The following is a 27,147-nucleotide window of genomic DNA, read 5'->3' on the forward strand; positions in this document are numbered from 1 at the left end:
CCCACCCGCTCCCGCCTCCCACCCCAACCCTTTTTCCTCACTTCCTGCTGCCCCTCTGAGGAAAGGGCCAGAAACAAGCGCGGGGGAAGGGACCGCCTTGACCCTGTTTCCCTCCGACATGCCCTGCTGGCTGGCTGCCCTCCCCACCCTTCCCCCCCGCCTGCAGTATACCCTGGCTCTGGAACTGCACCAGGTGACGGGAAGGCTGTAGGACTTGGCTCAGGTGACAGCCTCTGCCATGCCGGCAGCTTCCTAACCCTGAAAGCTCTTCTCCCTAACCTCCCCTTGAGGTCGGCACTGGTCCTCAAATCCAGTAGCCTGTGGGTGGAGGGGCCCAGTGGTGGGATGCTTGGCTGACGGTCCCCCAAGGCAGGTGGTGAAGAAGGGAACCGGCTCTGGGGGGTTTTGGGGAACTTCCAGGAGCGGGGTCAATTTTTCCCACTGACAGCGGAAGCATCCCAAATGTGACAGAGTGGAAAACATGTTGTGTGTGGCTGTGCAGCGTGGGGGTTGGGACAGGGGCTGGGAGGGGTCTATAGGCCCCCAGATTCCTGGGTGAATTTCACCAAGACACTGTAGAGTAGGGAGTGCATAACTTGGCTGAGAAAAGGGCTGTTTCTATGGGAAGGGGGTGCCCATAACAGGACTGGCCCCAAGGAGAGCTGCAGCGGAGTCCCAGCAGGCTGTTCTAGAGGGGTGGGCAAGACTGCACACCCTCAAATCACCCTCAGCCTACCCCATTCACCCTACTGGCCCACCTCCCTGAGGCCAGGGCCCCTCTCCTAACAGAAGGCCATGGAAGACTGGGCAACTGGGTACACACTCTAGAGTACCACCGAGGACCAAGGAGTCCAGGACATGGCAAGGGAGGGTGTGTCCCCATACCATTGTGCTGGCTCCATAAGGGACACAAGCCTTGGAAACGGCAAGGGTGGGGGCCCCTGGGGAAACAAAGGCCAGACCAGACAGTCCCAGGGCAGGGACACTTCCTCAGGCAGCCAGCAGGAAGGAAGTGAACACAGCCCAGTGGAAGGGAGTGGAAGAACACTGCCCTGACCCCCATTGTTTCCAGCTTTGGGGTCAGCTGGGGCAGGCTGAACACAGGGAGTTCCCCCAACACTGGGACAGTGGTGATGGGAGATGGGATGCCATCTGGCATGGCAGAGTCCTGGTCCTGGGGCAGTAAGGGGGATAACAGAGGATGACAGGGCCTTATGTCTGGCATCTTATCAGGGAAGTGGGAAGGTGCCCAAAGAAGACCTACAAAGGCTGCACAGGAAGATCCTGCTCTGGATATGACAAATTTAAGCCTCCAAACGACTGGCAGGCCAACTCCCCAAACTCAGAAGCCTGTGTCCCTGAACTCCCTCTTTCCTAACTGGAAGTTGCGCTGATGGCCAACAGCCAAACCTAGCAGGGAACCAGCCTTCTAGCAGGGCCTGAGAAGTGTAGGCTGAATGTACACAGGGGCAGCAGGAGGTGAGAACACAGGGTCAGCAAAGAACAAAGAAAGTACTAGGTGGATGAGTTCTGCCTGATGGAACAGAAGCCCCAAACCCACTCTCCTGATGGGATCCACAGACAGTCCTGGGAGGAAGCAGGTGGGTTGGGGCCACATAGTCTGGCGGTAGGCCAAGGGCTTGGTGGCACCCAGCTAATTGCTGTTCACTTAAGATGGATATTGGAGGTCCATGGGGTTTGTGTTGTGACCTCATATGGGGTCAGCTGGCATTGCTGGGGGCAAGACAGCTGTCCCAGAACTACCTGAGGTCATGCTGTCACCTCAGGTCAGGCAGATGGGGCCAATCCCTAGTGAAGCACCCCAAAGCCTTCCAATTCCAGGAGTCTCCACCTATTAAACACAATAGACAAGTGAGTGGCCTTCCATTCTGAGGGGCCCTGCAGTGACAGTGTGTGAATACACTGCCACCTGCTGGCCACAGCTGGAATGGCCACAAACTGGGCTCATCTCGATGATAAAGATGGGAGCCATCGGAGTGGCCCAGTCTATACATGGGATGTCACAGCAGATGCCACTCTTGTATGCAGGGTCTACAAATAATTTTATTGAAACTAAACAAATAACACAACATCCTTTTTAGATTGGGGGCTGCCCTTCCCAAGCCATTTCCCACACTCTTAAAAGCACAGAGCTTGCACAGTAAGGAATTTAAAAAAAAAAAAAGTCATTTTGATGTAGAAATCAGACTCTGCCCCAACATCATGGACTAGACTATTTACAGACTTTCACATTTTAAGTATTCCTTTATGATTGATCTCTCCTTTCTGTCTCTACCCAGGGGCTTCAGTACCTTCCATTGACTGATCCTGGGGGATGGGTATACTGTAGGGAAAGGGGTGGTGGGCTCCTCACAGTTATTGACACCAACCCTAGGGGTGCTGTCCCTCACCAAAGGGTGGCAGATGGTTTCCTCCCTATGGCAGAGGTGTGTGTAAGTATCGGGCTGGTACAAAGGCAAGGAGGATTAGACAAAGTAGGTGGGCTGGGGCAACTCCCCATAGGCACAGGCATCATAGCCCTTCCTGATCCCGTCTTATGCCCTCTCAGCTGGGGTGAGTGTGTGTGTGTGTGTGTGTGTGTGTGTGTGTGTGTGTTTGTGTGTGGGACAAGTAGTTGCAGTGGGGAGGGATCAGTCCAGCCCTGGGTGGAGGAAGAATCCTCCCACACCAGTCCCATCTCCCATTAACAACCAGAAAACTGTCCATCCATCTGGGGGTGGGAACAGATGAGAAGGTAGGCAGGAAGAATCAGGCTTGCACTGCCCCCCACCTCTGTCCAACATAGGAGGAATCGAGGTAGCAAACGGCTGAAATGCTCCAACAAGGGGGTAAGGAAAATGAGGGAAAGGAAGTTCCCACTTGTGTACAGTTCCCACAGCCCAGGGGCTGGAAGAAGGCAGACCTTGCTTGTAAAGTGCTGTAGCCCCTAGCAGGGCTGGGCCCTAGGCAAGCTTGTAAGAAAGCAGGCCAGGCAAGGGTGCAGGAACTAGGCATTCCTGACTGGCATATGCCCTGCCATGTTCCTTGCAGGGATTGCTGGGGAAGGTGGGCTGGTAACTCTGCCATTAGCCCTCACCAGCCGCCAGCCACCTCTTGTCCACATATAAACCAACACCCAACCAACGCTGCAGGACTGCCCCGCTCACAGCTGAAGTTTCCAGGCCAATGCAGTTTATTCAGGGTTGTGGCCCCAGCTTAGGTTCCTTAATGGAAGCCACACCTTGAGCCTGGGGGTTTCTTGGTGGGGTAGGGAGTGCTTATGCCTGCCACTCCCCAGGCTCACACCTCATAGAGGATCACAGGAAAATCCACGTGGATGCGGGGAGGATCCAGCTTCACGATGCCCTGCCATGGAAACAGAGGCTAGTGAGGGCCAGCTCCTCCCCCAAGACATGCACATCCCACCATGACAGCAGACCACATCTGGGATCTCCACACACTCAACACAGGCTCTATGACCACTGCCCAGACCCTCACCTGAGGAATCAGGTTCTTATGCACCCGCCTCAGCTTGGCCCGCTTCTGCCCGTTCTTGGTGACGATTGTCTCCTCGTAGAACTCGTGAGCCAGATCCCCATCCTCATCATAGAACATGGAGCTGTGTGGAGAGAGAGGGAACGGGCTGGGCTGGAGCCCCACACCCAGTCATGGCAAATGACCAGACTAAAGGGAAATGTGCCCACCTCCAAATGGGGAGCAACCTTGGTGGGAGAAAGAGAGGATAATATGCCCGAAGAATCCTTTGTTTAGGGCTTGGGGTCTACTAGAAGCAAGTGGGGAGTGGGATGGTAGCCAGTGCTACTCTGTCAGTCTCCCAGAAGAGAGATCAATCAGAGCACATTGTCATGGCAGCCACGGCCAGTTCTCATCACTGGTTTGCTCAACAAAAGCAGCCATTCCAACATTAGGCCCTTGTCTTCACTCAGGACTTCTAGAGTGGGCAGGATGATGGCTTGGGCATGTGTCTCTCTCCAGAAGATGCTGCTGGCCCTGGGCCAACCTGAGATGGCAGATGCCTGAACTAGAAGGGAGCCTAAAGAGAAAAAGGTTGAATCCTCCCCACCCACCCCAGATGGCTGGTGTGGCCAGACTACCACCGTTGAGTCTCCCTAGTATCTACAGCCAAATCTCCAACATCACTTGAGTACCATTCCCATTGGCCCACAAGGAGCAGGCCAGTATAGCGCTCCTATCTGGACCCGTGGAGAAAGAGAAGGGAGGTCAGTACTCCAGATGTGAAGAACATACCTGGATGAAGGTCTTTTTACTAAGGTTCCATCCTCAACACTGGGGCCCAGTCCTACTTTCACGGCTACTACCCTCAGAGGTCTAACCCCACGACGGTGGGGAACGAAAATAGCCAAAACAGGGTTATTCTTCCCTCAGAAAAATTGGGAGAGAAGGAGGCTAGGAGCCTTCAACTTTCATGCTGGGCAGGAGGGGATGAAAGAAAAGAAATCCTGAAGTCTCAGGGAGGCTCCAGCTCAGCTTTACCGTGCCGTGGGCCCGCCCATGGACAAGCCTCAGGCCCACTCTTCCCCTAGAGAGACCTTCCAAGCAGCCAGATCGCTAGGAACCGACTGCTCTGCTTTCCCCACCCCTTGCTCCCACGGGTGCCCGAAACATCCGACTCCTCCTGTAGCTCCCTGTGACGGAGGGCGCCCCGCCGCCCTCCTGTCCTCCCCGGGGCGGAATCCGCGCCCTTACCCGCGGCGCGTGAATACGAAGGGGGGTACGACTCGGCCTCGCGGCCGCACCAAAGCTTGCTCAGCGACCGACGACTCCGGGCCTCCGCCCCCCGCCGCCGAGGCGAAGGGCCACAGGCCCCGAGCTTTGGAGCCGCTGGCGCCCATGTCAGGGCCGCCGGCGCATGGCGAGCCCCTCGGCCGCTTTGCTCTCACAGGGCCGTGGGCGCCGCCATGCCCTGCCTGGGCCTCCGCTCGCAGGTACCGCCGCCGCCGCCGCCGCTGCCGCCGCCGCCTTCTGCAGGCTCCGCTGTCTCCACGGGAACCTCACTTCCGCTTCCGCACGCTCCGCACGCTGCCTTCTCTGATTGGCTGCTTCTCTCGTCGGTCCGCGGGGCGGGACCAATAGCGGCTCTCGGAAGCTAGGCATCCCAGCAGGAACCGCGAAACGTCAGGTCCCAGCAGGCCAAGCTCTCCGCAGCTGGGACACCTCCTACCCAGTCAAGCGGAGGTTGTGTCCTCCTGCTTTCATGTGTGGCGTCTCCGACGTCCCCGACCCCCAGAAGTCAGGTCCAGCGGGCTGCCCAACCACCAGCTTCCCCACAACCAGCCTTTTAGGGCTGCCCCAGGCCAGGCCCCGCATTGCCCGCCTGGCTTCGTTTTATTCCCACACCGTTTCTGTGATCACCACTGTTGCATGTAAAGAAACCAAACCTAAAGAAAACTAAGTAATTGGCCAAATGTAGAACTACGTTCAGTCTGAAGAACTTTGGGTTCAGTGTTCTTTCCAAACCCACTAGAAGGCATACTTCACGAAGGCAAGAATTAACAGCTAGACCTTGGGGGCCATGAGCCTCGTCTGGTCCTGGTCCACAGCAGTAAGTAGCTCAGTAAAAACGCCTCCCACAGCTTAGAGTGTGTGTGTGAGTATGTGTTGGGAGGGGTGTGGTTTCCCTAAATTCTAGCTTATATTCTCGCCTGACCTGAACCCCCATGGTGGTGCATGTTGACAGTCCCTATTTGTACCCCCACATCCTTCAAATATTGGTCACATGGTGACATTTATTTATTTAGTTATTTATTTTTAAAGATTTTATTTGCCAGAGAGAGAGAGAGAGCGAGCGAACACAGGTAGGCAGAGTGGCAGCAGAGGCAGAGGGAGAAGCAGGCTCCTGCCGAGCAAGGAGCCCGATGTGGGACTTGATCCCAGGACGCTGGGATCATGACCTGAGCTGAAGGCAGTCGCTTAACCAACTGAGCCACCCAGGCGTCCCACATGGTGACTTTTAAAAGGTGCTCTATGAGCCTGTCCATCACCCTTGGTAGCCACTGGCATGAGGGCAACTTCGGTTGAGGACCCATAATAAAGAGTTCCAAAGCAGAAATCTTAAATCTTTATTCAGCCAATTCTCTTCAGGCCCCAGGCCCTGATGATGACTGTCACCCCCACCCCCTTCCCCACAGGAGGCATGCAGCTGAGGCCACAAAACAGTACATACATTCGCACACATCATCAAAAATAACTGAGGGAAAGACCCTCGCTCTGATAGGCAAAGAAGGCACAGACCTGGACCAGTGCCCACATTCACACAGACCCTGGTCTAGGGACATCCTCCTTGGAGGAGGCACTGAGGCACTGTTGCTGCACCATAACCAGCATTCCCTGACCCCAGTGTGTGTGAGGAGTCAGAAGCCACTGTAGAGGGAAACCTAGACTCGTTCCCCAGGCCTGCCTTATCTTGAACACCTGCCCTTGGCTCCGACTGTCCTGACATCCCATCTGAGACCCAACACATATGACCCTTCCCCATAGATGAGGGCCCTTATCCCTGCAAACATGACCCTATTCTGTTTGTAGGGTTTCCCAAGATTCTGGTATCTGAGACATGAATTAAAGAGACTTAATTCCGCTCAATCCCTGCTGCAAGCCTGGAGCAGCTTTCTGGGGCAACCCCAGCCCAGCATGACCCACTACATAAAGGGCAGAAGAGCCATGCTCTGCTACACCTATGGGTGGACACAGGGGGCCAGCTCCTTTGCTGTTCTCTGGGCTCATTCCCCTGGTAAGAGATGACCTCCACGCACACTCATTCTTCAAGCCACATGGGCCCTGTCACACTCACACGGCACGCTCTCGGCGCTGCCTACTCTCCTCCTTTCCCCCAGGGGTACAAGAGGTCACCCCAGGGGGCAGGCGTGCAGGGCCTCCTGGATCTTCTGACGGCAATAGGAGTACTTTTGCAGGATCTGGCGCAGGTGTTCCTCTTCCTCCCGCTGTAAGATGCGCAGGAAGTTGTGTAGTTCAGGCATGCTGAAGGCATCCCACTGAGGTGGAAAGGAGGGAAACAGGCTGCAGCAGGCATGGCCAAATCAGCAGGCCCTCCCCAGCGAAGAGCAGCAGTCATGTCACACAGCTAGGATAGGGCTTTCTAATGTTAGGTTCTTGCCTGAATGGCCCGTGCTAGGATTCCTGACAATAGTCTGTAGAGAAGATGGGCCCCATAAAGTAGAGCAGTCACCTTGAAGACAGGCAACCATACCAGATGTCACCCAGTTATCTGTGGAAAGGCTATGCCTTTTACTACTCCACAGACCCAATACTTTGAAGCCAGAAAGCTTCTAGGTAAAAAGTCATAATGGTTGAACAGGAGCCTCCCTGATGATATGGGCCCATCTGTGGGTTTTTTTTTTTTTTTTTTAAGACTTTATTTATTTATTTGACAGACAGAGATCACAAGTAGGCAGAGAGGCAGGCAGGGAGAGAGAGAGGAGGAAGCAGGCTCCCCGCCAAGCAGAGAGCCCGATGTGGGACTCAATCCCAGGACCCTGAGATCATGACCTGAGCCGAAGGCAGAAGCTTAACCCTCTGAGCCACCCAGGCGCCCCTCCATCTGTGTGTTTTGATTTGGCTTGGAATCACCATACTATCAGAGGAATTCCTGCATGTCCTGAGGACTTTCCACAACAGAAAAGAACAGACCACCAAGACAATTCTTCCCGGCATCTTGGGACAAGCCTGTGACCTTGGCTTGAGTGGCCTGGAATGCTTCACTGTAGCTACAAGGTTCACATACTCTTAAAGAGGCTTTGCAGGGCTTTTTCTCCAGTCCTATTTTTCCTTCCAACTTTACTGCAGCTGTGGCCCACCAGCCTTACCCAGTGACAACCAAGAAGCCAAAGAGGGCTGTGTACTCACATTCACCTCCCCAGAGTCATTCTCCTTGAGGACAAAGCTTAGGGCCTTCTCGCTGGGCCCTGCAAGGAGCCGGAGCCGCAGGGGCTGCTCGTCATCCGACAGCTTCCGGAGGTACACTGAAGGCCAGGCAGGGAGAAGAAAGTTATTAGAGTCAGGCCCAGCCCATTCAGCCCCTTACACATGGTGCATGCATATATACCCTCATACATGGCGGGGAGGGAAGCCTACCTTGGCCATGGCGTTCAGCCCGCTCAAAGAGTGCAAACTTGCGGGGGTCATCCACCACCAAGAATTTTCGAAGTAGGGCCTCAATGACCTCACGTGCCCGCGTGCGTGACAACACATGCAGGTGCTTGACAGCATCCTTGGGCAGGTAGAAGGAGGTACGGCGCCTCACAGCTGTGCCCCGCCCTGTGCCCCGCCTGGCATCCTGCAAGGAGGGTGGCTTCTTGCTGGAGGGCACTGAGACAGGGCGTACCAGCTTCAGTTGAACCTTGATGAAGCCTGTGTAGGAGCCATCCTTGTTCTGAAGAGGAGAAACCAAACCATGACTACGTTCCACGTGAGATGGAACAGATTTGGACACTGCTAGTCCACTCGGGGCTAGGTTAGGTGTAAATAAATTACTGCTTAGGCCCACCCAAGAATACCTTAGCTGTGACTTTAGCTGTAGCCTCTCCCCAAACTCCCTTCCCCAGGCTGTCAACTCACCAGGCTCATGAAGAGGTTGCTGTTGATCTGGCTATTGTACTCCTTGATCTTCTGTTCAACCTCAGCCTGAGAAAGGTCAGGTGTTTTCCACTCCACAGGCTCGTCCTGAAAGAGGGGCCAGCATGGACACAGGGTCCTTAAAAGAACCCACCCCACTGCAATGCACATCACATACAGGGAGGTAAGTCTGCGTGGGCCACTTTGAAAAAGCTGCCTCTGGAAACTGAAAAAGCAGCCTTTGGAAACTGCCTACAAAGCTTGAGTCCTGATGAGAAGAAGCCACCATTGCTCCTGGTTTGCATGCAATGGATGGGCACAGCTACGGCAGAGTCATTTGGCTTCTTTATGCTGCCTACATGGGGCCTCCTCAGTACTGGGTGAGGCCCTAAGGATACCTTAAAACCAAGAAAACTGAAGAGAGAAGGCCAGGGGCCAGGAAAAGATGTGGGGTTCTTATTGACAGTAAAAGCACCTTTCAACTGCACGGCCTGATTCCAGCACCCTAGTTAGGTGGCGTCAGGAGTGTTCTGGAGAAGGGAGACCACTCTGCCACTCTGCCCCAGCAAAGGGCCATGACTACCCAGCGAGAAGTATGGGACTGGTGCACACCACGAGCCCAGCCAGGTATGGGCATGAGGGTAAGGTCAACCTCTACAATTTTAACACCTTCTGGTGAGGGATCTGGGGCCAGCCCTGTATGTCTCACACACAGGGAGGAAACCACTGTGACATGCCATTTGATCTTGACCAAGCTGCGCCAAAGGCAGCTTCAGGCCAGGCTCCAATCTGCCTCCTGGTAGAGCTGGTCCCACAAGTGCCAAGCAGGTAGGCTTCTGCACCTCCTCCCTCCTGTCTGGAGGTTCAGCCCAAAGATTTTTTTTCCCTCTACCACTCAGCCCATCCCCCACTCCTCCAGGGGCTGGATTCTTGCTGGAAGGGTGGAGTATGGACCAGGGAAGCCAGGGCTCTGAACAAACACTTTTCTATCAAACTCCCTGGTTCCATTGCATCAGCCTTACTTCCTGTTGACGTCAGGCCCTGGCTGGAATGGGAGTGTCACAGATGCAGCTGAGATCACTGCTGACCAATGCTTTGTCCCGGGGGAATTCTTACCAGCTGGGCTCCTGCAAAATGACCTGTGTCCAGCTCTGAGCCCAGGAAAGGCAGGCTTCTCCCTAACTGCTGCTTTGGAGTCCCTAAGCTTAAACCATCCGATGGGGATGAATAAGGAGGACACATTAGACAGTAGGGTGCTCTTCATCTAGACAGCCTTTTAGCAGTATGCTCTTTATCTAGAACTTTCCAGTAAGTATGTGGCACTTAAAACTTAGATTGGGGCCTCAGAGGGGAAAGGCATTGGGGGAGGTGTGGAAACTGAAGCCTACTTGTTTCCCCAAGTTTCAAAAAAAAATCTGGATGGAGGAGAGCCCTAAGAAGTGAAAATCTCAGAAGGGAATTTTTGAAGAAAATTCTTCTAAGGAAATCTTACTGGGGGCAGGGAGGAACCCTCCAAGACTAGTAAAGAACAAATGGTGCGGGCCCTGGGAAATAGGAGGTTTGGAGGGTAAAATGAAGGCTGGAGCCTGGGAATAATATTTGTTTGTTCAGGCTGGAGGAGAGGGCTTGGGACAGGAAGGAGTACTAGGATAGGAGAGTGCTGTGGGGCAGGAGAAAAGCTGAACAAACTTCCAAACCCCAGCAAGAAGGAAGAGAATTCTGTTTATAGAATGGTGAGCACAGAGATGGCACCAACTTATTTCCCTTCCTTGTGATGGTTCTGAGCTCCAGCCTGAGGATGAGAACACTTGCTCCTTTCTCTTCCTTCCCAGGTCACCCAGGAGCCCTGGACTGGGGTGCGGTGATGCACTGATCTATGTTCCAGTCTCTTCCCCTCTCCAGGTGAACCTCCCTTAGGTTTTGCTTATTTGTTTTTGCCTCCCTTAGTATCTTTACTCATAAAATAAGGGACTTAGACTGGAGGCACTGCACTGTCCTGTCAGTATTCTAAAAGAATAAGAAGTTTCTTTTTCTGCTTCCAAAGCTTCTTGCTGGAGGATTCCAACAGCCCTCCCAGAGGTGTGCACAGCAGGACCATGGAGTTTCCCTTCTCCTGCACTATGGTGACCCACCCTCCACTCTGCCACTGTCCATAGTGACTGATGGCTTGTATTTTACCTACAACTGGGGACTCCCCAGCCTCCTTTTCAACTGGCTAGTGTCTTGTGGTTTTCTCACTGTTTCACAATGGAAAATGGCCCAAACCTGAGCGACAGAAAGTCCCAGGGATCCAGTCAAACCTTGCACCAGTCAAAGCTTGACCCAGAGTCAAAGGTCTGGGCTGAATTTTTGAGTAAAATTTTAAAGAGTACAGGGGTGCCTGGGTGGCTCAGTCGTTAAGCGTCTGCCTTCGGCTCAGGTCATGATCTCGGAGTCCTGGCATCGAGCCCCACATCGGGCTCCCTGCTCAGCAAGAAGCCTCCTCCCTCTTCCACTCCTCCTGCTTGTGTTCCCTCTCTTGCTGTCTCTCTCTCTGTCAAATAAATAAAATCTCAAAAAAAAATTTAAAGAGTACAAAATTGTCATCTAAAGACTCACAAGTCCCTTTCTGTGGCTCACGTAAGGAATTCTGCTGCATTGCTGCAAGGTATTCGGAGCTTCACAGTCCCCATCTCTCTTTCCTGATGCTCTGTGCAGGGTGCTCTCCTGAGGTGCACCAGCTCCTGTACAGTTACTTGAGCTTGGTGGTCACACTCATGGCACACAGAGGTTTCTGATAATGGGGACACCTAGAAGACTCAGAGAGGAACAGCTGCTCCAACATCCCATCTTATAGTCCTGGATTAGTAACTCCTATCTCTCTTGATCCCACCTCTGGGCTTTGTACAATCTAGCCTGCCTCATCTCCCGTGGATAAATGCTCCTGTATGCTTACAGTCCACAACTAGGCTTCCTTTCCATCTTCCTTCCCATCGGTGTGGACCTGTAGGAAGGGTATTTAGGAATCTAAATACTTGTAGGAAGGGTATTTAGGAATCTAAATCTACCCACACCGATTTGAGTATATGTGCTGCCTAAGCGAGCACTCCAGCAAGGTCCACTCCAGAATCCTCCACATTCCAGAAGCCAGAAGCCAGAAGCCGGTGGCAGGCGAGGACTAGTAAGAGGTGGGGATTCAGCTGGCTCCGTCCAAGAGTGCATATGGGGGGTGGGGTGGGGAGGAGTCCGAACCTTCTTCCTAAACACACTTCCCAGTTCCCCGCGAGGACACCTCCCTTCCACTTCCTCCCACCACCCCCACCCCCATCCCCTAGAGAGGAGGTGGGAGCGTCTAAACGCGGAAATCGTGGTGCTCGTCCAGACTGAGCGGTCGGCTTTACTCATAGGTGGATAATGCCCATCCCGGGTCTACCCCAAGCCACGTAGCTGCTTCCCCTGGTTCAACCGGTCTGTGACAGAGACATCAAGGCTTCGGCACCCGGCATCGAGGCGCTGAGAGCCCCGCACACGATTCCGCAGGCTGGCCCCAGGGCGGTATGGAATCCCAACTGACGGAGGAGTGGGACTGCCCACAAACTCGAGCCGACAACTTAGTGTGAAGGGGAAGGGTCCCAGCGACTGTCACCGGCCCGCCGCCCAAAACCCCGGCCCCCACCTGGTCCCGACGCGGCCTGCGAGCCAGTGAGGTACGCGCCGTGAAGTACTGTTCGAGCTCCGAGTCTGAGTCCTCCTGGCTGCAGTAACCACTGCTTGTTGTGCTGCTCCAGGTCATCTCGAAAGAAGGCGTCCCCGCATCCGCCTCGCCCATCGCCGCGCCCGCCCGCCAGCCAGCTCCCTAAGTCCCGTGCGCCGGTAGCCTCCAACCACCGCCCCAGGCGCGTGTGCGCGTGCGCCGCGATCCGAGTTCGCGCGGCAGCCGTTAACACTGAAACGTAGACAGCCAGGATCGGGCTCTAGTCTCATTGGGGGAGGGACTTCGGAGGGCGGGTTCCTACGCACCACGCCTCCAGGAATGACCTCATAGCCCAGGCAGCTGAGCTCGGCTCCGCCTCGCAGACCCCTCCTCTCTTGGGGAACAGGTCGGAGCGTGTGCGCATGTGCACCAGCGTGGCCTCAAGACCGGATGCGGATGCGGGAAGGTGCGGAAATTGCGCGGACGCGGAGTTAGGGCGATTCCGGGTGGTCCGCGCGTAGTCGGCATCCCTGGCACCCTTTCGAGCCCGCGCGCAGAATTAGCCTCTCTCTGTCGCGGGAAACCCCCCGTTAGAACGCTCTTTGTGGGTAACGCCGCGCGGCCTAAGCAACTCCTGCAGTGTGGCCGGCAGGTCTGCGCGCCTTTTCCGTACGCCCCCCCTGCCCCGCGCTCACCACGTTCGTGTCCAGCTCCAGCGCAGGTTCCCAGCCCAGGTCCCGGGGCCCGCAGCAGTCCAGGCAGACAAGCGCGCGGCAACGGTAGTGGCATGTGAACTTGCAATCTGCAGAGAGGCCTGGCGGTGAGGCGGAGGAGCCCCAGCTACAGTTCAGAGAAGCATTCCGGGCACGGAAGAGAACCCCCAGGATGAAGGCCGTTGCCCGCCAGGCTCTGCATGACAGGCCTTATCTTAAGGTCTTGTTCCCCCCCGCTGCTATACAGATTCTAGTATTGGTCCCCCAACGTCTGGAAACTGACGGGAAGGCCTCTGGCGGTTAGGGATCCAGGCCTGTTGAACAGCTGGATCTTTCGCACTGAGTGCAGAATTTACCCCTCCCTCATTGTCAACGCCGCCCCCCCATCTCCGCGCATTTTACAAAAGCCTTTACCCTTGTTCTCCTCCGTCATCTGTCTCTACATCCCTCGCACCAAAACTTACCAACATTCATCTACATACACTGCTTACCGTCCTCTCTCCTTTACCCATTCCAGTCAGGCTTGCCCCTCCCTCCAGAAAACTAGTAAGGGCCTCAGCAACATGCGCAGGGTCGCATGCCAGGTCCCTTCTCCATCCTCACCCCCTCAGCATCATTTGATGCTTACTCTCCTTGATTTCCAGAGCTCCCCGCTACCCCGTTTTCCCTGCAGCTCCTGCTAAGTTCCTTTCGTTCTGTCTCAACTCCCAGATCTAATGGAGAGTGTCTGAGGCTCAGTCCTCATCACTGCCCTGCTCTGTGTACACTTACCTACCCCAGATCCAAGACTTCCATCGCTGACCTCCCTCCTCAGGTCCAAGCCCCTGTCAACGCAATGTGGCCAAAACAACTCTTCTTTCACCTCCATCCTCCCCTCACCAGAGCACCTCATCTTAGCAAAAATTGCTACTCACCCAGTTTGAGGTTAAAAAAAACAAAAACAAAAAAAAAAAATCACCCTTGATTCCTCTCTTCTCTTTGCTTCTGACACACACCCAAATTGTCCTGTATTTTATCTCTGTCCACTTTATTTCTCCTTGGGAACACTTCAGTGTTCCAGCCCTTGCTCATGGTTGGTATTCTGTCACAACCGTGGTGTTCAGGACAGACTCTTGTTCTGGATGACAGGGTCTCCGTGCCTACACAAGTCTGGGACACCTTCTCTAAATCCCTATATGGGCTAGAGCAGTGATTCTCAACTACTCTCAAGTCCACTCAATTCCAGGCTGCCTACTGGAATGATTTGTTTTCTTCCAATAGCTGGTACACTCCCAGTGATTGATTCAACAGGTCTGAAGTCCAGGCATAGGGGTTTGGAGGACTGTAAAATCCCAACCAATTCTAGCTGGTGTATATAGCCAGTGGGGCAACAACCTCTGCTTGCTGGTGGGTGACTCCTGGGAGGGCAGAAGGGCTGCTGGTGTGTGGTTGTGTTTCATGTTTTGGCACCTGGCTAGCTGGGTCTGCGATAGGTATTTGCTCAACAAAATTCCCATTTGCCCAGGGCCCACCCAAGATACTTTCCCCCTGCCCCCCTCCCATAGGGGGTAAAACTCCCCCCCATCCCAGAGATTCTGGAGGGGGACATGGTGAGTGAATCTTTAGGAAGGGGTGGGCCTGGGAACAGGGATTTATAGAGAGTGGTGGAAACAAAGCCTTTCTCAAGAAGAGCCAAGACACTTTAAAGATAAAAAGTTTGGAATCAGCACCTTATTCATAGTTACTCGTCGGCAGCTGCCTCTGCGCAGCTGTGCCCGATGCAGGTGGAGTAGGAGGATATACACCATCTATCCGCCTGCACTCTCTTACACGACCGGGCAAAGCCAATGGACTTGGCCCGCGGGAACCGACCCTGCCGACCGACCCCCTCCTTTGCGACTTGACACGCAGCGCAGGCGCTGCCTCTTGGCCGCCCGTTTCGCTCTCGCCAGCGCGCGGGGCTGCTACTCACGCGCGCACTGCAGGCCCTTGCGCACGACGCCCCAGATGAAGTCGCCGCAGAGGTCGCACCACGTGTGCGTGGCGGGCCCCGCGGGCTGGAAGTGGTGGCCGCGGCCCGCGCCCAGTTGCCGTGCGGGATTGCGCGCGGTGCCGGGCGCGATACGCAGCGCATTGGCGCGCTCCAGCCGGGTGCGGCCGGGGCCGGCGCGCCGCGCGGGTTCCAGTTCCCTCAGTTCAATGAGTTCAGGTTCCGTGGACATGGCCGGATCCGGCCCGGACTCCCGCCGGCTCTGGGCGCCCGCGAGCGCGGGGCGGGCGGGGCCGCGGGGCGGGCCGCAATACGGCGCCGCCCCCGGGATCCCGGCTGGGCCGCGGGAGAGAGTCGGGGCTAGCGGCGCAACGGAAACCTGGGCGCTTGGGCTGTGTCGGCCCGCAGGCGGAGTGGGGTGGCGAGGGCGTGGGATGGGGAGCGCTCTCGCAGGGTCCGGGCCCTCCCTCTCCTTTTCTCCCTGCATCCCGGGAGCACCCCTCCTGCTGACACCGACGACAACAACCGCGAAGGGCCACTCGAAGACAGGCTGTTTCTAGAGGTCAGCTTTACTGTGCTAGAGGAACAGGGTCCCCACATCCGGCCCTTGTCTTTGCCCCCGCCCTCCTGCTCCAGCTCGCTGAGGCAGCGCCCTCAGCCTACCGGCTGGGTAGGGCAGGAAGTGGGGAGCGCTTTGCTGGGGAAGATGGGTCTATGCTCACTGTGCTCACCACCTGGGAGGCTGGGGCTCTGGCAGAGACTAGGCTGAGATCCTGAGGTTCAAGGGCACACTCTTGGGTGGGCTGTACGGGTGGATGGCCTTTAGCAGCTGCAGCCTTCACTTGGCTCTGTCACCTTGGGCTGCCGGGACACAAGCCTTTCCATGCTTCTCCCAGTGCTTGACCTGGCACTCCCTGCAAGCAGGTGGGCTGGTGAGCAGGCAGAGCTAGCGGAGGGTCTGAAAGGGGGGCTTAGGGGTCCAAGGTCCCAGGATGCCCTCACCTGCAGCAATACCATTCACTCTGGCACCGTGAGCAGCGTTTGGAGGCTTCTGCACTGCAGTAGGCACAGCGGGGCCGCTCTGGGGTTACTGCCTCCAGGACGTCCAGCCTGTAAGTCTCAGCCCATCTAGGAAAGACGTCAGGAAAGCCTGGCTGGGCCTGGCCAGTGGGCACATAAGAGCACCCCTGCCTATGCCCGTGCCTTCTGCATCCCTCCCACCCCCTCTGCTTGCTCAGCAGGCCTCACCTTCGTGCCTGCAGCCGCAGGTCCTGCTCCGAGGGGCTGAATGTGTGCCTCAGCTGGTGCTTGGCAATAGCCTGCCACTTCCCTCTGTTCTCTCTCTCCAGCCGCTCCCAGATTTCTGGGATCTGTGGGAGAAACGTGCAAAGTGTCAGGGAGGAGCTGGCAAGGCAGGGAGTCGTCCTGAGTCACTGACTTTCTAGTACCTACCTGTTCCAACACCAGGTCCTTCTTAGGGGGCTGGGTTTCAGCCAGGGCCAGGTGGGCCAGGAAGCCCTGCAGGTCTGCCAGGTTGGGCAGCTGGTCGAGCAGTGTGTCCGTGAGGAAGGCCCGAAGCTGCAAGGGAGTCCAGGGAAGGCCAGTGTGAAGCAGGGCTGACCAGAGAGGGCCTATGCTGGGCTGGGCTTAGGTGCTTGTGGGGATCGTGTCGCTCGAGGTTCAGGGTCTAGAAATAGGACTGGGGCTGAGGTGAGTGGGCTGCACTGGGCTGGGGTGGGCTGGGTGGCGCTGCGGCCGGAGGAGGGCCCCACCTTGAGTAGCTGGCCCTTGGCAAAGCTGGTGAGGTGGTAGCGGGCCCGGGCTTCCGGGCTTAGCAGCAGGTTGTACAGAGCGATCCACACCTGCCCATCCAACTTGCTCAGCTTTTGCTGCTCTGAGGGGGCCACTCTCTGCCAACGGCCACCCTCAAAGTGCTGCAGCTTGCCTGGGGAGAGGAGTGGGCATTGCTCACTCAGCCACTACAGCTGCATGGGCTCAGGACTGGCCCAGGTTAGGGCACTGCTTGTTCTAGAGCAGGGGGAGTCCTTAGTAGCAGACACAGAGGCCTTGCCTGCTGCAGAGCCCAGGTCCAAGCCCATCCCACGTGATGCATCCCCGGATCCACTACGAGCTAGCGGGCAGAGTGTGTCTCCTGGGGGCAAGCTGCCTGTCTCCGTCAGTCCGGGAAGATGTCTCCGGGCAGCCGTGAGCTGGGGCTTAGGCAGATGGGGGAGGACCTTACCTCCTTCCTGGCGGCTCCAGGGACTGTGTTCCAGCAGTTCCACCAGGAGGCAGGGCAAGTTGTGGGTACTGAGCATGCGGTTCAAGGTGCTCAAGGAAAGGCTAGGCGTGGTGGTGGAGAGAAGTGAGCAGAGGCTACAGGCCCGGGATCCCAGTCCTCCACTGTGGGCCCCAGGCCTGGCAGGACTGCCCACCTGTCCACACAGTCTGTGATGTAGCGCAGCACTGAGAGGGCCTTCAATGCGATCTCAAACTCCATCAGCTCGGCCTGCTTCTGCAGCTCCTGGGGGTGGGGGGGACATGGTGCTTAAGCTGGGCCACCCCCAGCTTGCTCAGGCCTCAAGGGAGCCTGGTCTACCCATTGGCACCCCCAGGGAACCTCAGCCTACCTGTATTGGGGTGCTGTACTGGGACTCCTCCTCAGGAGGGCCACCACGGCCACTCCGGGCCACCAACAGAGTCAATTTTCGGTGGCAGTAGTCTACCAGGTCCAAGACAGTGTCTTCTGCTGACTCACACACCTCCTGAGAGGGAGACAGAGGGGAAACATTCTGTCTCCAATGCTCTCCCCACATAGCCACAACCCCCCTTCCCTGTTACGCCCTAGCTTGGGGCAACAGCTGGTGGACAGGGCTGATGCCTCACCTTGTGGAAGAACACAGTCTCCAGAAGGTTGACAATGGAGGCCTCGTGGTGTACCTGTCAGATAAAGAGAACAGAGCCTGGAGCTGCTGAGGAAATTACTAGCTCTCCTCTCGAATCCAGAGCCCTCTAAAGGCATGGTCAGGGTGTGACCAGGGGCCTAGCTCACCACCATGTATATGGGAAAAGTGTTCTGGGGCTTGAAGTCCTCCAGCCTGCACAGCACAGGGAACACCTTCTGCTTCCACATCTCCACTGCAATCAGCTCCTCCACCAACGTTGGGATCTTTGAGGGGGAGGGGAAAGGAGAGGGATGAAGTAGGCTTACCTTGGCCTGGCAACCCTCCCATCCCTGGCTCAGCCCTGCCTGACTCTCCTCAAAGTCCCCTGGGCCCCTAGATTCTTTCCATAGGCACCTTCCCAATGTGTCTCCTGCACCTTAGACCTTCATTTCTAATTGCCCTTGATATCTCTGTGGGGACATTCCTCATGCTTCTTGTAACTGGCTCTTGCCTAGTCCCTAGGCTGCCTTGTTCTCCTTTACATCTATGCTCTTGTCCCTTCTGTCCCCATTCGGGCGTTCTTCTCAGGCTGGCTCTCCTGCTGATGCCCTCCCTCTCATCCCAGTCCTTTGGCCTTCCAAGGTTCTAGTGTACCTTGACCTCATCCTTACTCAGGGCCTTGCACAATTTCCTAGTCCTTTCCCACCCTCCGGCAGGAGGCTCCACCTTTCATCTGCAGAGGAACCCTTTTGCCAAGTGATACCTCAGGTTACTTATCTGAGCCATGTCCTGGCTCATGTTCCAGCCGGGCTGATCCCTGGTTTCTAACTCCTCTCTCCTTGAGGAAGAGGAAGAGAAAGTCTGCCTCCTTCCATGCCAGAGTCCCACCCTGTTCTTTACTGAGGGTCGCCTCTGGCCTGACAGTCTATTCAAGGATGTTTTTAGAACGTGGGCCCTCCCCCCACAGACTAGGCTGTTCTTTGATCCACAACTACCTCCCAAATCAAGCCATGCCTCACACTTGGACTGGTGTGCCAGAGTCCTGTACAAAAGGGGCACCAAATCAAAGGTGTAGCACACTCCTCTCTTTTCCCTTAGGGAAGACAAGTGTACCACCCTGAGGGAAGTGGCACCCAGGGTGCTCCTGATAGGTAGAGTGGTGGTGTGGGAGGTGGTGGGAAGGCAGGAACCGTGCCTGTGATCCCAGCATACCTTCCCATGGGTGACCAGCAGCTCCTGGATGGGCTCCCCCTGGCTGGCTGTAGCATCAAGGATAGCCTGCATGTTCAGCTTCTCCAGATTCTCATGCTGCTGGTTCCACCTGTCCCAGAGAATGGGGGTGTATGTGCATTTGGGAGCACACGTGTGCCGTAGGAGTGGGGGTGGGCTGGGTCCTATTGAAGCCTAACCTGATTCTGAGGGGCCAGAGGGGGCTCAGGGCCATATACTCCTAAGTCAGAGAGCTCTGTCTCTTCACCTGGGGGCTCCCCCACACTGGTCACCCTCTCCCCCATGTCAGGTCCCTACTCCTCCATTCAAGGACTCCGACCCCGTGGTTCCGCCTAACCCCTGGATCCAGCTGCCTCACCCTCCAGAGCCCATCTCGCGCGGCGGGAAGCTGCGCAGCCCCCGCACCAGCATGTCAGCCTCCCCTGGCAGCAGCAGCTCCAGGTCGCCCATGTTGTGGCCGCAGAGAGCGAGCGGGAAGGGGGCGGGGGTTCAGCTGACCCCGGACAGCAGCCGGCGCTGAGGTGCGAGTGCTGAAACTCTCGGGGACGAACGTCTCCCGCGGGGTCCTGGTCTTGGACACAGCGGTTGCCCAGCGGTTGAGACGCGTGGGTACTCGCCGTCATGGAAACGGTCAGCTTGGCGCCTGCGCAGTGCCGCCTGCACGGGCTCCGGCCACGCCCCCGGCCGCCTCGCCCTCCCGGCAGCTGGTCTCGACCCTCTTTGGACTCCCAGAACTTTACCCCTCACCTTTGACTGCAGCTCCTGGGTCTGCCCTGAGTGCCAGACTCCTCTGGCCTAGGTTCCCTCCTCGGACGTCAGATCGACCCGCACAGGGATAGGGTCACTCTGCCCCCTCCAGTTCTTTCAGCCAGGGATCCACCTCGGCCGCGCGGATGCTCCTCTCCGTGGCTTCCTCGTCCTACTATGTCTCGCACCCAGCTCCACCTGTTGCTTCTACCCCCACAAAGTACTGCGCAGGGCCCACTTGTCTCCATCCTAGCCTAGCAGACTGCCATCAACCTCTCACGAGGTAACTGCTGTCGTCTTTTTCAGGGTGACTCTATGGCTGCCTCTAGCCTTTGAAATAGTATGTCCAAAGCAGCTTACCAGGAACTCTGCAGTATCAAGTTCTTGACCCCTCAGTACCTCGGGACTTCTTTTCTTGCCCCTCTCCCCATTGCCTCCTATGTTGCAGCCCCTGGGGCCTCTCTTGGCTTCCTCATGCATCCTAAAGCTGTTTTTGCTTCAGGGCTTCTACACCTGTTCCCTCTGCTGAAATACTTTTCCTCCTTCAAGTCTCAGTTGAAAGTCACTTCAGCGAGGCCTTCCTTGCCCATTTAATCCAGAACAACCCCAGCTCCCATCCCCAACTCATTCTTCATGACAGCTTCCTGATTGTTTTTTTGGCTCTTCATTTCAATTAATAATTAGCGGGCACTTTTACTTGTGCATTGTCATTCCTGCCCACCAGATGGCGCACCAGAGCGCCAGGACCTATTTCACCGCTAGTTCCCTGGTGGCTGGTTCAGAGGCGGTACTCAATAAAGGTAGGTTGAAATGGATGATTTTATTTACAGAAGTGAGGGTCACCCTTGAGACAACATGGACGAGTCTACCGGTCTAGCCCTCATGCACTCGGGAGCACTTAGAAGGAGAGAGAGCAGCCACAGCCGCGTGTAACCCCCACCAGCCTCATTTCCAACAGATGATGATGTTGGGGTCATTTTCCAGCCGTTCATCAAGTTCGTGGTAGCTCATGCCTGTTTGGGACAGTGCAGGTAAGGTGAGCAGTCTTGGCCTGGCCACCTGCCCTGACCCCACCCCAGCAGCCCTGCCTGTCTCCACCTGTCTTGCAGCAGATCTCATCATAGCTGTGGCAGCCTGTGTAAAGCCGGGCAGGGTGGCTCCGCTCCTCCCGAGACACCCGCACGGGGTACTTCTGTAGTCGGCGGATGAGGTTCTTCATCAGCCCGAACTGGATCAGCTTCCTGGGGTGGGGTTGAGGGAGAGAGGGGTGATGCCCTGCCCAGGGCTTCCTCCAGTCCTGCTAACCCTTTCCTGCAGTCTCCCTTCTGATTTTGTTGGCCTCTGAATGCATCACCTCCGGGAAGCCTGCCTACACTAGTAGTGCCACATGATTCTGCTCACTAGGAATCTCCAGCTTCCTTTCTAACCCAAGGCTCCAGAGAGATGTAGAGTGTATCTGCTTTCATGCAAACCCCTCGTGCCCCTGGGGATCCTCTTCTGACCGTTCATCAACGCGCTGCAGCTGCTGGGGGTGGCGGCCAATGAGGTCTCTCACAGTTGTGCCAGGGCTCAGGCTGCAGTACAGCTGGAACACATCCCGGAGACTGGCCCTCTTGTGCCCTGTGGGCACCGAGGGTCAGCTCTGCAGGTAGCCCTGCCCTCCCCAAGACGGCCTCCCCCAGAGCCCACCACTACCTTGTTTGGTCACATAGGATAAACAGGCCTCTTGCAGGGACTTGTCATCTACGAGGTCCTGGACCTTGGGTGTCGGGCAGTATACATTGGAATACTGGAGGGTAGCAGGAAGCACAGGGGCCTGAGTGAGGGGCTTGGAAGTCTGACACCACCCCAGTCTGGCCAAACCATGTAACTTACTCTCTGCTTAACCAGACCCCAGACTCACCTACCTGGAGGATGGACACCAGTGTCACGACGCCATAATACCTGCGGGAGATAGTTGTGCTCAACTTCTGAGGGCCATGCCTTCCCACCTCCACACGTGGGGTCCTGAGGTTCTTCTCTGGCCAGCAACCCTGTCCCAAGTGTGACTGCTGCCCCACTCACAGCAAGTTCTGGATGGCGATGCGCACCAGGTTGAGCTCCACATCTGCCTCGGCTGAGATCTTCTGGACATGGCGGAAGCCATCAATATAGGGCAGGATCTGGGAAAAGCAGGGCAGGGTAGGGCAGGGTCAGTAGGAGTGGGATGAGGCCAGAGCTGTGGCCAGCCCTAGGTGGTGATACCCAGGGAGGAATAGCACACCTGTTGTGTGGTAAGGTCCCACTGTGAGTTGAAGAAATCCTCCTTGTCCTTGGTAAAGACAGGCACATCATACTCCTGGGCCACAGGAGGGTCAGGTCGCTGCTCAATCACCTTCAAGTGGATGGTGTTGGACTCATCTGCAGGGGCCCCACCCATATCTTCAGTGTCCTCTCTTTCAAGAGACCCTCAATTACCCTCCAGTCTTCCCAGCAGCTCTTGAGGCAGGTGGGTAGCCCTGGGTAGGGCCAGTCTCCCCAACCCCCACCTTAAGTAAGCTCCATGTCCAACGTGGGGCTTGAACTCATGAACTCAAGATCAAGACTCACATGCTTTACTGACTGAGCCAGCCAGGCGCTCCCAATCTTCCCCTTTTAGGGAGCCAGAGACAGGTCCAGAGAGGGAAGGGAACATACCCAAGGAGCATAGAGAGCTCTTCTGGCCTCCACATCCCAAATCCCAACATGCACTGGACCCTGGACAGCATTAACCCAGCTCACTGGGCCACCAATTTGTTTGTGAGTCTTGCCCATGGCTGGGCTTGCCTTCCCTTGTCATGTTCATATCCCTCCTCTACCCCTCTGCTGTCCTTGAAAAGGCAGGGCCATACCGATGGGCAGAGTGCACCGGCCTGAGGCATTTAGCTCCTCCAGCAAGATGGTCATGATGGGCACCAACTTCTGCTTGCTCTCCTCTGTTGACACGAAGCTGCTCTCTAGCTGGATGGAGCATGGACAACATGGTGGGCACACCCCAGGAACCCTGGCTGGTATCCTGCCCTGGCAGATACCCAGGTTTGGAGGGCTTTGGAAACATTTGCCTGCCTTCCCCTCCACTCAAGCCCATCCTGTTGCAGACCTCCAGTGTGGTCAGGTAGCCAGCCAGCTTTTTGACAATGGGCTCGAGGGCACAGGTCTTGGCCTGGGCATCACACACGAAGCCTAGGTTGAAAAGCAGGGCATTGCGGCTGTACTTCTTGTGTTCAATGCACACAGGGCAGCCGATCAGTTTCTTCTCCATGGCTGTGCTGGATGGGGGGAACAGGTGGGAGCAAAGTCAGGCTCCTTCTGTCCCCAAGCTCATCCACTCCTCAGGGGACATTCCCTCCCTTCCCCACTAGGGCCTCACACAGTGATAAGCTTGTTCTGCAGCTCTGGCTTGGTGATGATGTACACCTGGACTGTGTCAAACAGCTCTCGGGAGATGAAGTCTTCAGGGACCTGGGGAGGGGAGTGGTAAGAGGCCCCTTAGTGGGCCCTGGGACAATGTAGAGTACACTGGGTGACCCCCAAAGCCTAAGCCCTCTTGTCCAGAGATTCTCCTCCCCCCCATCCACCCAGATCTACCACTATTTTGTGTTTCCAAACATATGACATGTTCTCACCTGCCTCCTGGCTTTTGCATATGCTGTTTCCCCTACCTGGCTCACTCACTCCTCCTCCATCTAAATTCCTAAACATCCAGGAATACTACTAGACCATGCACCCCGCCTCTCTTGGGAGCTGGCACCTCCCTGGGATCTCTACAGCCCGATTTCCCACAATCATTGCCTATGGGCTGTTTGCCCCGTCACACCGGGAGCCTGGGACCTGGGTCTGAGTGGCCTCTCGATTCACGATTCTCCGCGAATGAAGGAATGGTATGCCTGCGTGCAGCATGGGCTACAGGAATCCACCGCTTCCGGGCAGCTTGCTCAGCTCCCGGGAGCGTCCCTCTCCCACCACCCCCGCCCCCGCGGGCACGGATGGCACCTGATAGGTGATCTTGGGTCCCAGCGTGGGGTGGAACTCGCTGAAGAATATGCATTCGATGCGGCAGCCGCTGCCCATGGCGCTGGCAGGGCCCAGGTCTGTAGACCCTGGCTCCTGAACCCCTGCGAACACCCGTCGGAGACAGCCCTCAGGCCTGGCTAGCCAAGGCAGGCACGCCTGCGCACTCACGCACCGTAAGCTGTCTGCTTAACAGCGCTTGCGCAGAGCGACTGGGAGGTGTGGCTGGAGGTGGGGGAATCTTGTCTCAGGAAGTCCCGGCTGGGCAGACGTCGCACCCGGAAGTGAAGAGGCTCCGCGACGGAGCGGCAGCGCGCGCGGCAGTGCCCCGAGTATCCCGCTTTCTCGGGAAGAAACCACTGCATCGGGTCAGCGCTGCGGGTGAGGCAGGCGAGTCCCTAGTTGTAGGCGCAGCATGCCAGGGGCACGTGGGGCGACTGCGCGCGAAAGGATTCAGGCTATAATTTTGTACAGAGATGGGAACTACAATTCCCATAGTACTTCACGCCCTTTTAGCTGGCGCTCCCGCGCGGCGACGGCGTGACGCCCGCTGGGATTTGTAGTCTATTACATGGCCTTGCGCATCCTACCTGGAAGGTGGGCCGGGGATCAGTGCCCATTCAGATGCGGGTGCACGCCGACAGGCCGCCGGTCCTCGACTATTCCTAGTGCCTGTGTTGGTACTGTCCCTTCCTACCTTAACTTCTTGGAAGAGAGTGGCATTCCTGACCCACAACCTTTGCTCCAGTGAGAAGAGTGGACAGCAGGCACCTGAGACACTTGCTCATTCTACTATGCTTTCAGTCTACAGCCATTGGCCTGGTTGACCATGGCCCTTTCTGTGGAGACCGAGTCGCACATCTACAGAGCGCTGCGCACTGCCTCTGGGGCTGCTGCCCACCTTGTGGCCCTGGGTTTTACCATCTTTGTGGCTGTGCTTGCCAGGCCTGGCTCCAGTAAGTAGACTTCATAGTTGACTTCTGGGAAGGAAAGTGCCCCTTCTCCTGGGGAGCAGGAGCAAGAGGAAGCCTTGGGCCTGACTCCAGGAAGGCTTGGCTGGCTGGGGGACATCTTATGTTTGGAGGGCTAAGTGGGGAGGAGGTGAGCGTGGGGGCTCTACCAGTTTGGCCAGAGTACCTGGCTTCTCTTTCCTTGTCTTGGCGCCCCACTTGGCTGCCCTTTGTGAAGTGCTAAGAGGAGGGAGAACTGCCAGAGTGGCACAGCATGGCCCCTGCTCCACGGAGGGACCAGGAAGCAAGGATAGGTAGGGGGTGAGCTTGTTGCGGTAAGAGGGGGCTAGCAGTTTGGCAGCGCTTCCTTGGGTGTTGGGCTGCCCGTTATCCTCACCCTGTGGGGGATTGATGTGGCTGGGTTCTTCTTGCCTCAGCCTCACAAAAACTCCTTTTCATTCCAGGTCTGTTCTCCTGGCACCCCACGCTTATGTCTTTGGCTGTAAGTAGCGCGCCTGGCCAGCTCTTGGGGGTGGGAGGGAGCACAGGTATGGGTGGTAGTCCTGACAGTCTCTGAATCCTTATGGACACTTCATATTTCTTTGGAGGGATGGAATGTGGGATTGGAGAAGTTGCATGCTCCAATTCCTGCATGTGGTTCATACCCCAGACTTGAACCATAGTGTTCAAAACCCAGAGCAAATTGGTCTAAGCACAAAATGAGACTTCACCCACCTCCAGGCAGGAAGCTTAGAAAATGCATTTGGGTGTACCTGTGTCCCCTTTTACCTTAATTTATAGTGATACATTGAATTTTCCTTGAAACAGTGCACCCATGTGGCCAGCTCTTGCCAAGAAATTGTATCCAGCCCCGTGTCAGGGAAACAAAGCCTGTGAATCATTTATAACTGCCACATCTCAAGCCTAGTGTTTGCTGGGTAATATAGCAGAGATGACGTTTTAGCATATCACCTAGGAAGGAGCGTGGAGACGTACATACTTCTCGCCAGTTATTCAGGGCAGATGTTGGCCCTGGAGTTTCTCTTACTGCACCAAATGGATACTCTTGTCACTGGGGAGAGAGTGAAGAGGGAGACTGCCCAGAGTGACTGGCAGTTTAGCAAGTTACCTAAACCTTTTTCCTTCTGCTGAGCAGCACCCTGACTTCGTTTCCCATCCCTGTCTCCCCAGTTCTCTTTCCTGATGACCGAGGCACTGCTGGTGTTCTCTCCTGAGAGTTCGCTGCTGCGCTCCCTTTCACGGAAGGGCCGAGCCCGCTGCCACTGGGTGCTGCAGTTGCTGGCCCTGCTGTGTGCACTGCTTGGCCTAGGCCTTGTCATCCTCCACAAGGAACAGCTTGGCAAAGCGCACCTGGCCACGTGGCATGGGAGGGCAGGGCTGATAGCTGTGCTGTGGGCGGGGTTGCAGTGCTCTGGGGGTGTGGGGCTGCTCTACCCCAAACTACTGCCCCGATGGCCCCTGGCTAAGCTCAAGCTGTACCATGCCACTTCTGGGCTGGTGGGCTACCTTCTGGGTAGTGCCAGCCTCTTATTGGCCATGTGTTCGCTCTGGTTCACTGCCACAGTCACTGGTGGGGTCTGGTATCTGGCTGTGCTGTGTCCTGTCATTACCAGCTTGGTCATCATGAGTCAGGTGAGCAACGCCTACCTGTACCGCAAACGGATCCAACCATGAGTTCTTCCCAGCCTAGAAGCCTGGATTTGCCCCTCAGCATAGCAGCTGGGGCTGGGACCTCCTGGACTCTCTCAGCTGACCCAAGTCATGGGAGCACCTCAGGCATTGCAACAGGTTAGAGTAGGAGTCTTGTGTGTGACATTTTGCTTGCTCCTCACCCTGAAGTGCTTCCCCTTTCCTTCTGTACTGTCAGAGGAGCTTATGGATGATGTGGCTGGCTGAGTGGGGGATGCAAGACTACTTCCCCGGCCACTCACCTCATACTTGTACTGGTATGTCCAAAAATTACAGGAGAGAAAAAAGGAAAATAAAAAAAGAATGACTGAAAAGATTGGATGGGAGGAATAGCTTAGAGTTGGGGATAGTGCTTGCTAATGCTATCAGCATGAACAAACAGGCAGCTGGGCAAGCTGGGGACCCCTGTCCCTGGCTGCTCACTGCGGGGCTGAAGCTGTCCCAGCACACAAGGTTCCAGGATCTGGCTGCTGAGCAGCCTGTGCCACGAGGGCCCTAGAGCTGTAGCTGTGGGTGGTACAGCTGTGTGTCCTTTCAGTCCCCCAGCTGCCCGCTGTGCTGGTGCCTCCAGACTGTGGGGGTTAGATGTGGATAGTGACAGGGTGGGAACTCGGGATAGCCTGTTTCCACA

At 56.2% G+C, this 27,147-nt stretch overlaps 5 protein-coding genes across 11 annotated transcripts; 1 reads left to right on the plus strand and 4 right to left on the minus strand.

The window, feature by feature from the left end:
- Positions 1 to 3,155: 3,155 nt before the first annotated feature.
- Positions 3,156 to 4,987, minus strand: TUSC2 (tumor suppressor 2, mitochondrial calcium regulator). The gene is made up of 3 exons (XM_032868129.1): positions 4,729 to 4,987; positions 3,499 to 3,619; positions 3,156 to 3,366 (listed from the first exon to the last, which is right to left on the minus strand). The coding sequence occupies exons 1-3, from the start codon at positions 4,872 to 4,874 to the stop codon at positions 3,301 to 3,303; spliced, it is 333 nt and encodes a 110-aa protein (XP_032724020.1). The 5' UTR covers positions 4,875 to 4,987; the 3' UTR covers positions 3,156 to 3,300.
- A 1,093-nt stretch (positions 4,988 to 6,080) lies between these two features.
- On the minus strand, positions 6,081 to 15,499 carry RASSF1 (Ras association domain family member 1). 3 transcript variants are annotated; one of them, XM_032868132.1, is made up of 6 exons: positions 14,948 to 15,222; positions 12,979 to 13,085; positions 8,614 to 8,718; positions 8,131 to 8,428; positions 7,903 to 8,018; positions 6,081 to 7,031 (listed from the first exon to the last, which is right to left on the minus strand). In XM_032868132.1, the coding sequence occupies exons 1-6, from the start codon at positions 15,195 to 15,197 to the stop codon at positions 6,885 to 6,887; spliced, it is 1,023 nt and encodes a 340-aa protein (XP_032724023.1). In that variant the 5' UTR covers positions 15,198 to 15,222; the 3' UTR covers positions 6,081 to 6,884. The 3 variants fall into 3 exon arrangements, with proteins under 3 accessions (XP_032724023.1, XP_032724025.1, XP_032724024.1); XM_032868134.1 differs by lacking the exons at positions 12,979 to 13,085; positions 14,948 to 15,222 and adding an exon at positions 12,266 to 12,584; XM_032868133.1 differs by lacking the exons at positions 6,081 to 7,031; positions 7,903 to 8,018; positions 8,131 to 8,428; positions 8,614 to 8,718 and adding an exon at positions 12,424 to 12,853 and having other exon boundaries at positions 14,948 to 15,499.
- Positions 15,500 to 15,519: 20 nt separating this feature from the next.
- On the minus strand, positions 15,520 to 19,664 carry ZMYND10 (zinc finger MYND-type containing 10). The gene is made up of 12 exons (XM_032868130.1): positions 19,439 to 19,664; positions 19,063 to 19,171; positions 18,018 to 18,134; positions 17,852 to 17,905; positions 17,596 to 17,730; positions 17,401 to 17,489; positions 17,208 to 17,308; positions 16,738 to 16,910; positions 16,418 to 16,543; positions 16,214 to 16,335; positions 15,968 to 16,093; positions 15,520 to 15,879 (listed from the first exon to the last, which is right to left on the minus strand). The coding sequence occupies exons 1-12, from the start codon at positions 19,528 to 19,530 to the stop codon at positions 15,804 to 15,806; spliced, it is 1,320 nt and encodes a 439-aa protein (XP_032724021.1). The 5' UTR covers positions 19,531 to 19,664; the 3' UTR covers positions 15,520 to 15,803.
- A 963-nt stretch (positions 19,665 to 20,627) lies between these two features.
- Positions 20,628 to 24,033, minus strand: NPRL2 (NPR2 like, GATOR1 complex subunit). 3 transcript variants are annotated; one of them, XM_032868135.1, is made up of 11 exons: positions 23,839 to 24,033; positions 23,216 to 23,307; positions 22,946 to 23,114; positions 22,698 to 22,806; positions 22,091 to 22,227; positions 21,892 to 21,989; positions 21,735 to 21,771; positions 21,523 to 21,616; positions 21,300 to 21,447; positions 20,926 to 21,068; positions 20,628 to 20,840 (listed from the first exon to the last, which is right to left on the minus strand). In XM_032868135.1, exons 1-11 carry the CDS (start codon positions 23,914 to 23,916, stop codon positions 20,773 to 20,775), a joined length of 1,173 nt encoding a protein of 390 aa, XP_032724026.1. In that variant the 5' UTR covers positions 23,917 to 24,033; the 3' UTR covers positions 20,628 to 20,772. The 3 variants fall into 3 exon arrangements, with proteins under 3 accessions (XP_032724026.1, XP_032724027.1, XP_032724028.1); XM_032868136.1 differs by having other exon boundaries at positions 21,330 to 21,447; positions 23,839 to 24,031; XM_032868137.1 differs by lacking the exon at positions 20,628 to 20,840 and having other exon boundaries at positions 20,956 to 21,068; positions 21,255 to 21,447.
- Positions 24,034 to 24,108: 75 nt separating this feature from the next.
- LOC116873909 (cytochrome b561 domain-containing protein 2) lies at positions 24,109 to 26,826 on the plus strand. Of its 3 annotated transcripts, none has more exons than XM_032868138.1 (4): positions 24,109 to 24,237; positions 24,661 to 24,812; positions 25,271 to 25,308; positions 25,998 to 26,826. In XM_032868138.1, the coding sequence occupies exons 2-4, from the start codon at positions 24,686 to 24,688 to the stop codon at positions 26,499 to 26,501; spliced, it is 669 nt and encodes a 222-aa protein (XP_032724029.1). In that variant the 5' UTR covers positions 24,109 to 24,237; positions 24,661 to 24,685; the 3' UTR covers positions 26,502 to 26,826. The 3 variants fall into 3 exon arrangements, with proteins under 3 accessions (XP_032724029.1, XP_032724030.1, XP_032724032.1); XM_032868139.1 differs by having other exon boundaries at positions 24,120 to 24,246; XM_032868141.1 differs by having other exon boundaries at positions 24,123 to 24,224.
- The last annotated feature ends 321 nt before the right edge of the window (positions 26,827 to 27,147 follow it).

The sequence above is a fragment of the Lontra canadensis genome, unplaced genomic scaffold (genome assembly GCF_010015895.1).
Source record: "Lontra canadensis isolate GAN:19392208 unplaced genomic scaffold, GSC_riverotter_1.0 scaffold35, whole genome shotgun sequence".
In the NCBI taxonomy this organism is placed as follows: Eukaryota; Metazoa; Chordata; class Mammalia; order Carnivora; family Mustelidae; genus Lontra; species Lontra canadensis.